The sequence below is a fragment of the Carya illinoinensis genome, chromosome 3, assembly GCF_018687715.1.
Source record: "Carya illinoinensis cultivar Pawnee chromosome 3, C.illinoinensisPawnee_v1, whole genome shotgun sequence".
Taxonomy (NCBI): Eukaryota; Viridiplantae; Streptophyta; class Magnoliopsida; order Fagales; family Juglandaceae; genus Carya; species Carya illinoinensis.
The window spans coordinates 51929760-51940129 of record NC_056754.1 but is presented as its reverse complement, the minus strand read 5'-3'; the positions used below and the strand labels follow the sequence as shown (position 1 = coordinate 51940129).

The following is a 10370-nucleotide window of genomic DNA, read 5'->3' as shown; positions in this document are numbered from 1 at the left end:
GAGAGAGAGAGAGAGAGAGAGAGAGAGAGAGAGAGAGAGAGAGAGAGAATAACGGCCAGGGGAGGCGATGACAGTACGACCGTGGGAAGGGGCAACAATGGGCACAATGTGAGGGAGAGAGAGAGACTACAAAAACGAAAGAAAAAAGCGGGATAGGAAAGAAAAATAAAAGTCTAAATTTGAAATCGTGACTTTTTAAGACGCTAATACTTATTGGCAGCTAATACTTTCATCGCTAAAACAAATAAGCCATGTTGCCGAGAATACAAATTAAATAGTTTTTTGCGACGACTTTATTCCATGATAAAAGACGATCTAACTCATCACAATAACTATTTTTTCACTAAAAATTTATATGATGTCCATATTTATTAACCAGAAAATAAATTAGTCACAAAAACTATAAACATGGTAGAAAAAAAAATCTTTTATCATCAAATATTATCGACCATGATAATCTCATGGAAAAATACTTATATTTATTCTCTTCAATAATTTTGATGGCAAAATGCCACTTTTTCCCACGATATTATACTGCGGAAAAAAAAACTCGTGGCTTTTTGTCACAATATGTTGTAGTGATAATGCATTCCACTATAAGTGGTCTACTAAGAGCATCCTCATCCGGTTTTACATCCTCATTTCTATAATTTAACTCAAATACTCATTTCCTCAAATTTATCCCTAAAATTTGTTTATCTTCTAAAAACCTCATACATCTCATTCCACATCCCTATCTCTATTCTTTTAAATAATATTTCTCTATTCTTTTTTTATTACTTTTTTCTCTCTCTTCCATTTACAATCTTAACTACTAACTCTTTTGTCTTATTATCTGTTTTTTTTTAAATATCACTTTCTACTAAATATTTATTTGATATTTTGACTATCCAATATAGTATTTTTTTTTTAAAATTGAAATTCGTAGTATTAAAATAAATTTTTTTTATTCATTAGTGCATTTTCTAACGTGATGACAAATTTAATTAGATCCGGACTCAATATCTCTAATGAAAAACCGAAAGTCACGTATTGATGATAAAATTTTTTAATTGGATGCAACGGTAATATTTCTGCAACTTTTCTTCAACGGTAATATTTTCTGTCCTTTCTCGAACGGTAATATTTTTTATTTTTTTTCCAACGGTAATATTTTTTGTTTTTTCTCTAACGGTAATTTCTTTTATCTTTTCTCCAACGGTAACTTTTTTTGTCTTCTCTCAAACGGTAACATTTTTACTCCTATGTGTAACGATAGGAGTAATTCCTCTATAAATATGGAAACTTAAGCCTCATTTCCTCTATACAAACCAAACTTCTATTGTATCCTTTGATCTCCTACTACTTTCATCAAATGGCTCGTACTTGCTTTCGCAAATTATTGACATACGTATCCTCTGAAGATGATAGCGATGTTCAAAACATAGAGGCGGATGGACAGTCATCGAGGCAACGTGGCAATAGCCAACGTCGTAAGTTTATTCGACGTGGTCATGTTCAGGGACACGAGCGCCTATTTCGTGATTACTTTGCTGAAAATCCAGTATATCCCTCGAATCTATTTCGAAGGAGATTTCGGATGAGTCGTCCCCTATTTCTTCGTATTCTAAATGAAGTAGAGTCTTACGACCCATACTTCGTCCAGAGAAGAGATAATGCCGGCCGACTCGGTTTATCTTGTATGCAAAAAATCACCGCAGCACTTAGAATGCTAGCGTATGGGGTTACTGGAGATTTTATGGATGAATACATACGTATTGGTAAAAGTACCACAATGGAGAGCCTAAAAAAATTTACTGAGACAGTAGTAACTGTTTTTTCAGAAGAATATCTAAGGTCTCCAACTGCTAATGATATAGCCCGATTGCTTGCAGTTGGTGAACAACGAGGATTCCCAGGAATGCTGGGAAGCATTGATTGCATGCATTGGAAGTGGAAAAATTGTCCCGCAGCTTGGAAATGTATGTACTCCGGTCACATCCGTGAACCAACTATTATTTTAGAAGCAGTTGCTTCATATGATCTCTGGATATGGCATGCCTTTTTTGGTATGCCCGGTTCACATAACGATATTAATGTGTTAGAGAGATCTTTTATTTTTATGGAACTTGCCCAAGGGCGTGCTCCTCCAGTCAATTACACTATCACTGGCAACGACTATACTATGGGCTATTACCTTGCGAACGGTATTTATCCCAAGTGGCGAACTTTTGTGAAAACGATTCCATCACCACTTGGGAATAAGAAGAAAAATTTTGTGAAAGCACAAGAATCCGCAAGGAAAGATGTCGAGCGTGCATTCGGGGTACTTCAACAACGATTTGCTATCATTTGTGGACCTTTCCGAATGTTTAAAGTGAAGGAACTAACGAATATAATGAAAATATGTATTATTCTACATAATATGATAATTAAAGACGAGCGTGATGATAGTGAGTGTCTGAACATTGAATATGATCAACTTGATGATAATCTCCTCGAATTGTCGCGCAATCATACAACTGAGTTTACGGACTTCATCCAGCGTCATCATGATATTAGAGACAGCTCGGCACATCATCAGCTTCAAGAAGATCTAATTGAACATCAATGGCTTTTATATTCACAATATTAGTCAGGGTTGCTTTAGATTTTATTATTTCCTTAATGTAATTGGTGACCTATGTTTAAGTTAATCGGAACTTGCATTTGTATTTCGTTATTGTTATCAATTTCCCGAATATATTAATGGTAATCAAGTTTGTTTCTGAAACTGTCATTGAGTCATTAATTGCATAACCCTATCATAGTTCCCATATTATCAAATACAAAAAAGATTAATTACATGTATTTTTACACATATAATTGTTACAAACATAAAATAAGAAATCAAATACAAATAAATCAATCCAAATCGTCGGACCGACTGCGTCTCGCCATGACCTCCCTCTGGAGTTGCTGGAAAAACTCACGCTGCAATTATGACATGACACTCACATCCATCATCATAATGCGCTGATCTGATTCCTTCTTCCCGAGCTCCACTTTCTCCGCCTCCAACCGAAGCCGTTCGTCCTCTTGACATAATTTTCTGGCCTCCACTTCCTTGTCATACGCCATCTTCTCGGCTTTAAGACGAAAAAACTCTTTCTCCTGAGCGCGTGACTCCTCCAACAGAGTATGCTTCATCTTCCTGAGTTGGAAGTTCTCCTCTGCATGCTGGCCTTGGGCCTTTCGTTTTCCTTTCTCAGCTTTCCTTACAATTGGTCGGTCGGGCTCGATAACTTCATTCTCCATCACATGGTCCGCCTCGAGATAAAAAACTGAATCAACTGTAGCTCCAGAATATCGAGTTGGGGTCGGGGATGGGGATATCGTCTTCTTCTGCTTTGGATTCTCCTTTGTCGTGCGCCAAATCCACTTAGGTTGGTCCTTCAATAGGTGCCAACAATGCTCAAATTGGAATGAGCATTTCTCTAGCGATTGGTACATAACCTTCGCTTTTTCAAACTTGTAAGAGAAAAAGAAACCAATGTTAAATCAATAATTGTTGACAGAAATTGTTTGAGTAAAGGACTTTGGGATTTGATAATATTACCTTGTCTTGCTCGGTCATGCCACTTTGATTTAACCCTTAAACTTGGGCTAGTTTCGCACAAAATTTGTTTGCGGCCTTTTGGATCACCGACCACCGGTGAATTAAAGACTTTATTGTCCGCTCATTTGTGGTTTCTTTAAATTGTTGAAAGTACTCAAAATTTTTTTTCCAAAACTGGGAGTGTTTTTTATTTGTTCCCTGGACGGCATCAAGGCTACAATTTAGCCATGCGGATACAAGTAACTTGTCTTCCTCGGGGGTGAAATTCGCACCCCTCACTGATTTCCTAATGCCGATAGGCTCGTTAGAGGGTTGAGGTGGAGAGTCATCAAGGGTCACTGGAGATGTTTCACATTGCCCACCATAAGTGAGCTCGAGTTGAGGATCTTGACTTAGGAGTTCGTGAAGTACATATGTCCACAGTCTTGTGAATCCATTGCTAAAAATGCATTGAAAATGTTAGAAATGAAATTTAGAAAGTTTGGGGTGTTAGTCCGAGTGGATGGCTCAGAAACCGTTTGGTATGATCTTGGAAAGTTGGCCACCCACTAATGGCCAAAACAACCGGTTGCCAATACTTATTGGCCGTCCTGATTACCTAGCCATTGGGGAAATGACCATTAAATTTCCTGTATCCCCACAAACGGTTGTCATCATCACAGCCTTGTGGTTTAGTTTACACATAATATAACTCAATTAATCCATAATACCAAACAACATGCAAAACAAAATAATCCTAAATACGAGCATCCCCATCCGATTCTACATCCATATCAAATATATAAATAATTAAAAAGGCTCAGAATGGTGTAAATATTGACACCATGTGTAAGCAAGGAGCCCAACATCGAATGGCTGCAAAATCTCACCCGAACCCCGATTGCCTTTTGTGGAAAGTACCACAAACTGTAATATGGCAATTCGGGTGAGAATTACCCCACCATATCGATGGGGCCCCATACACACTTCTGACATAACCCGCACTATAACACCATCATCACAGCCTAATATAAACCCTCTCCCCTGCGAGATACGCAACACTGCAATGACCCATAATTGAACATCAAAATGAGCAAACGATTTTATTCCAAGGACAGTTGCAATATTCCATCAATTCAAGCATAAAGTTATGAGCATGTTGGGCTATTAATACCTTCCATAATATAGAGTTATGTGGAGAGAAATTCCACTCTCTAATTATATTAAAAAATAGGAGTCCGAAAGCCCAAAAAATGTATTTTCCAAACACAAGTTCTTAATAACAAACAAGAGCAAGAGACTAAATTAAAGGGGCCGAATACAACATGTTAAAGGACCAAGAGCAAGTTCTTAATAGCAGCATGTTATTGGAGCACCAATAAAAATCCATCAATTTAAGATTACACATAAAAAGCATTCTTGCATTTCCAACAAGATTTAATAAAAGTATGATCAACTATTATATATGTGATAAAAATCAAATGTCCACCACGTATGGAATTAATCCATTCAAGTCTCTAATCAGAGATAAAAATTAAAATCTAGAAAGTAGTTATAGTGGAATTAATTGTCTTCTCAAATAATCACAGGTTACAAAGATTGCATAATGTATTTTTATAAATTGCATAATGAAAACAGAATTTAGAAGAGAGATCACAATATTTAGGGGCAAATTCAACATTGGATATGAAAGACCAAGAAACAGCAGCCCAAGAAGCATGCTTTGAAGGAAAAAGATATGGAAAAAAATCTAGATCCGAAATTCATCAAGCAAAGATGTTCACAGCAACTGAAAACCAATCTTGGATCATCAAAGATTCAAAATCATAAATCTATTCTGGCCCACCAAACAATACATGTGAGCTAGATAATCATCACAGGAAAAGAGTATACATTTTCACAGCAACCAAACAATAGCCAAAGGAAAATATGACAGAAACATCATGGATGATTTTCGGGGTTCCCAAACAATCACAGAAGAAAAAACAGGGCAGCAAACATTTTTTGAAATTCGCACCAACCAAACAGGGGCACCATTCATCAAAACGCAAGCCAGACCTCATTCGGTTTCACAGCAACCAAACGGGTTACTCAAGAAAATATTACACCATGCCCGGTTCACATTTTCACAGCAACCAAACGGGTTGCTCAGGAAAAAATCAAAGCAAAGGTCCAGTCTATTTTCACAGCAACCAAACAGGTAACTCATGAAAAAAGTTCCCTTCACCGAACAGAAATTTTCACAGCAACCAAACGGATAACCCAGGGAAATAGCCACAAGAAAACCCTATGACTTTTCACACCAACCAAACATCGGTTCCAAAGCATTAGATGTTTCATCATCAAGAAACATGCAAGAAATTAACAAGGGTGAGAAAATGAGAAGTAAAATACCGATTTCCTAGCAGGAGAGACGATTATTGGAGCACCAACCGTCGAGAGGGATGAACGCGGGACAGGATAGGGAAATGGGATTTGGGGATGTACAGTAGGTCCCCAAAGATGGGAATTTCCTGTACACCCCGAAAATTAGAACCCCATTTTAGGGAATTGGATGGAGGGAGGGTTTTAGAGAAAACTCTAAAACTTTCAACAAATAATAGGGAAACGGGGGGATGGAGAACCGAATGGGAATGCTCTAACACACGCTGATTTATTTAACAAAACTCATGTTATATATATACTATATATTATATAGATCCCATTCTGGGATGGGAATTAAGCATATATAGGGAATCTATCTTGATCCCATTTTGTTTTTGGGACAAACATATATATATCTATATATATATATATATTTCGTTAAATATTATATTTTTCCTGACACTTTTACAAAAACGTAGTTGAATGGAAATCCCTCATGAGCTTCAAATCATTCAAATAAGGAAAGACAGTGGTACTCCTGTAGTTCTTGAGTTTTTTCCCCCTTTCCCTTACGTTGTTTGATCAAATATCTCTCTCTCTCTCTCTCTCTCTCTCTCTCTCTATATATATATATATATATATTATATACACAATATACACACACATGATAGTTCTTTAAGCTAATTAAATGAACATCGTAGCGTTGAAGTTTCGAATTGTAAGAAGTAAATATATATTGAAAGAAGTAAATATATATAATATTATGATGCACGTACAATCTCGATGAGGCCATACAAACACGGAAACATATATAGGTCTATATATCTATATGGACGTACAGTGTAATCAAGTTGGTGGTCAAAGTTGATCACACCGTGTAGGAACGAACGATATGGTTTCTTTGACAAGATCATGGGTCACCAGAAAGTTTTGCTGCTGAATATTGCCAATGATCCCCATGCCCAAGATCCCCGAGTCTGCCATGGCCAAGCAAATCTTATCAGCTGAAGCCCTGACAATATAGTTTGTGGGGGGCAATTCCAAATCAGCACCTTTGAAATGTAAAACCATGGTGGGATAATTGATTAAAACCGGCTCCGGCGGCTCTTTGGTAGATTGCAGGGTAAAGCAGAGGTCAAGCCCGCTGGCACCTGAATCGTCAACCGGGAGTCCCATTTGAGCAATGAGCGCTTGTTTTACTCCATCGAAAACAGAACTAAACATATATGTAAGTGTCGTCCCACAATCTATGACCACGCCGCCACTGCCATCGTTTTCGAAATCGCTATTGACCGGCACAAAAGTGTTTCCAACTGAGATCCCTTCAAGCGAGAGATAATAAAATGTTGGCTGTGTTGGATTTTTGATTAAAGGTGTTGTTTTGATATTTGATGCATTTGTGCAGCCATTCGCGCCGGCAAGAGATCCCATCAAAAGTGTCCCAGATGGGGTGTCGTCAAAGGGAGTTAAGCAGTATGAAAAAATGGGTTGCTTGAGTTGAGAAACCAGGGATAAGGATCCACGCCCTAACCCTACCAGCCCTGCACCTTGGTCCAACTCATTTCCGGAGTTATCGTTCCCACAACCAAACCCAATATTGGCAATCGAAACCTTGCTAGTCTTGGAGTTCCCGAACGTGAAGGTTTCTGTCGCCATGACACCTTCGGTCGTGGAATCATCACCATACTCATAGTAATACTGGCAAACATCACATTCGCATGTTGGCGAGAGTTGTGCGTTGCATAGCTGGTTTTCACATGACATATTAGAGAAAGAAGATGATTTTTCCGGATCGAAAATTGGTGTGGGCTGGTGATAACACTGTTGGCAAGGCTTGCATTGTGTCCATATTAAATCGCTGCCGGAATCAATAATGGCCTAGTAGCTCACCGGTGGTGTACCGATAGCTAAGTCCATCAGAAACACCCCATTCCCTGAACGTATTGGGGCGTCAACCTGAGAATCTGATATGGTTGCTGAGGCCATTGCACTAAGCCTTTGCAACCTGTATCGCCCACGCTCAACTCCCGTTTGGATACGTTGAAACTTGGTGAGGTTTTTCCCAGAATCAACATGTTTAAGTGAGACCCTGAATCCAGATTGTAGTACACTTTGTCGCTGATCAAGAGCTCTTCTTGGCGTGGAAAATGCAGGATTGAGAAATAAGATCACTACTAGGGCCAGCTCCAGAAATATGAACGAGGATAAAAAGTATGATGAAGCCATATATAATATATAATTGGGTTGTGATTCCTGGATAGAAAGCATGAGTGAAAAGCAGAGGGATTATATAGGGTTTAATTTGTGTGGAAAATTAATGTACGTGGCCACTATGCGTAAATGAAGTGAAAATCTTGTGAACATGATACAGTTCGATCTGTTCAGAAATGGAGGAGGGATGAAAGGAGTTTAGCCGGAGTAATTCGAGGAGAAGATGTTTGTCACAGTGAAAACACAATGTTGATATGTGTGTGTATATATATATATATATATATATTTGCATCTTGGTGTGGCAGCTAATGTGGGGGTGATGCATGCGTGGTACGTATTCGAGCGAAACGAGGTTTCATGACAACATATATTGCAAAGGCAAAAATATTGTGATAATGATGGAAGCCGATCGCAAGCTTATAATTGTCTCCTTCATCATCAACTACGCATGTGCATGGACTCTAGCTAATGAGTTGATATGAACTCATCTCATCAAGATCTCATTTAATTATTACAATTTTTTCAATTCAACTTTTTTAAATTTTAAAACAAAATAATATTAAAAACTATATTTAAACAATATTTTATTCAAATTTCGATACTCATCCCATCTCAACTCAACTTACTATCCAAATCTTCCCTAAACATGCAATATTTATATTTCATTTTTAGTAAGAGATCTACTCATCATCCTTACACCACACATTTATTATGGTAAAAAAAATAAAAAGATAAAAAATAAAAACAGATGTGTAGTGTAAGGATGATGAGTAAAGTTTTTCTTTAATTAATTAAGGATAACAATCATAGCTAGACAAATGACAATAATGTGTTTTATGAGAGTTTTGTTACAACTTAATTAATTGTAAGTTTTATTATTTGTCAACACACAACTATACATCCTTTCTTATGAGATCTATTATAATTACAAGTTTTGGGTGTTTCAAAAAATAGACTTGCAAATAGATCATTGAGTAATGATTTGTATAAGCCTTAATTAATAGACAAGTCCCGTGATGTCCTTTTGTAAAAATGAACCCCACCATAAAAAACGTATAAAAAAAAAAAACTATTTTTTAGTGTGATCCATTTTTTACAAATGACTTATGTGGAACTTGATTATTTGGGACTAATACCAGCTAGCTAGCATTACTAGTCTAGATCATATGTTACGTACTTGAAGTCATGAAAGAAAAAATAGACTTCTTGAAAATCTTCCAACCCTTAATTAGTATATCATGTGTATATACATATGAAAGTTTTCGCCAAGATGTAATGCGCCACTAGGAAGAAGAAGAGCTATAGGAGTTAGAGTTAGAGAAGGAACTAGAAGGAACTCGGCAACTAAAGCTTAACTTAGTCAATTGAAGTTTACTGGGCAAGATGGGCCGTATTAGTGATGGGCCAAGAAAGGGTTGGATTCAAGGGCGATTTGAGTACAAGGCAGGAGGCGTTTCTGTTAGGCCTGTGGGCCATTTCTCTTATTAAGATCCATTTCTATCATTAGCAGTAATATTTTAAGCAGTACTAGTATCCGTAATAGCTCATGGGCTTTAGGGGTAAATTAGTAATCTCGTTATTGTAGTACAAATGGTAGCCTCGGGAAGGAGAGAAGCATCTAAACCTTTTGATTGTCACTGCTCTATTACATTTGGAGGTGCTCTCCTCGAAGAGAGCTATTTTTACTTGAATTAATATACAATCCCATTTCAAATCCCTAAAATTCCTTACTTCCATTTTCATGTTCGTTACAAAGTGGTACCAAAGCCCCCAATTATGCTCTAACAACCAAAAATATCCAAACAAAATTCTTATGGCTGAAGGCACTCGTCTTAAAGATTTACAGGAGATGTTTGCCTCTTTCAAAAAGACAACATAAGCTCATATAAAAAATACAAATTTACAGTTCACTACAATGGGGATGGAAATGCAGGCAATGAGGAGACATGGAGTCAATGATGCAACATTTTTCCTTCATGGCATCTAATTTGCACAAAGTCACCAATGCAGTATTAGGTGGATCTAGTAATTTTGATAACAAAGAAAAACAATAGTAATCCACTCTGCACTCAGGTGATGTACAAACTAGAACTCTATGTTTGGATTTCCCTGTCTTTAATGGAATGACCCACAGAGTTGGCTTTATAAGGTCAACCAGTTTTTCATATTCCACAACACACTACCTCAGCATAGTTTAAGATTGGTTTCTTTTCATATGGAGGGCAAGGCCCTTGTTTAG

At 37.3% G+C, this 10370-nt stretch overlaps 2 protein-coding genes and 1 pseudogene across 2 annotated transcripts; 1 reads left to right on the top strand and 2 right to left on the bottom strand.

The window, feature by feature from the left end:
• Positions 1-1354: 1354 nt before the first annotated feature.
• Positions 1355-2614, top strand: LOC122304941. Its single transcript, XM_043117201.1, has 2 exons — positions 1355-1896; positions 2110-2614. Exons 1-2 carry the CDS (start codon positions 1355-1357, stop codon positions 2612-2614), a joined length of 1047 nt encoding a protein of 348 aa, XP_042973135.1.
• Positions 2615-2734: 120 nt separating this feature from the next.
• LOC122305238 lies at positions 2735-6471 on the bottom strand. Its single transcript, XM_043117610.1, has 2 exons — positions 3578-6471; positions 2735-3489 (listed from the first exon to the last, which is right to left on the bottom strand). Exons 1-2 carry the CDS (start codon positions 3593-3595, stop codon positions 2959-2961), a joined length of 549 nt encoding a protein of 182 aa, XP_042973544.1. The 5' UTR covers positions 3596-6471; the 3' UTR covers positions 2735-2958.
• Positions 6472-6623: 152 nt separating this feature from the next.
• LOC122305237 lies at positions 6624-8202 on the bottom strand (annotated as a pseudogene).
• Positions 8203-10370: the final 2168 nt, after the last annotated feature.

Bases quoted from the DNA above. Each gene is read 5' to 3' on its own strand.
- LOC122304941 (XM_043117201.1), top strand. From the start codon at position 1,355: ATGGCTCGTACTTGCTTTCGCAAATTATTGACATACGTATCCTCTGAA. The intron at 1,897-2,109 runs AGGAATGCTGGG...TTTTATGGAACT, and splicing joins GGTGAACAACGAGGATTCCC to TGCCCAAGGGCGTGCTCCTC.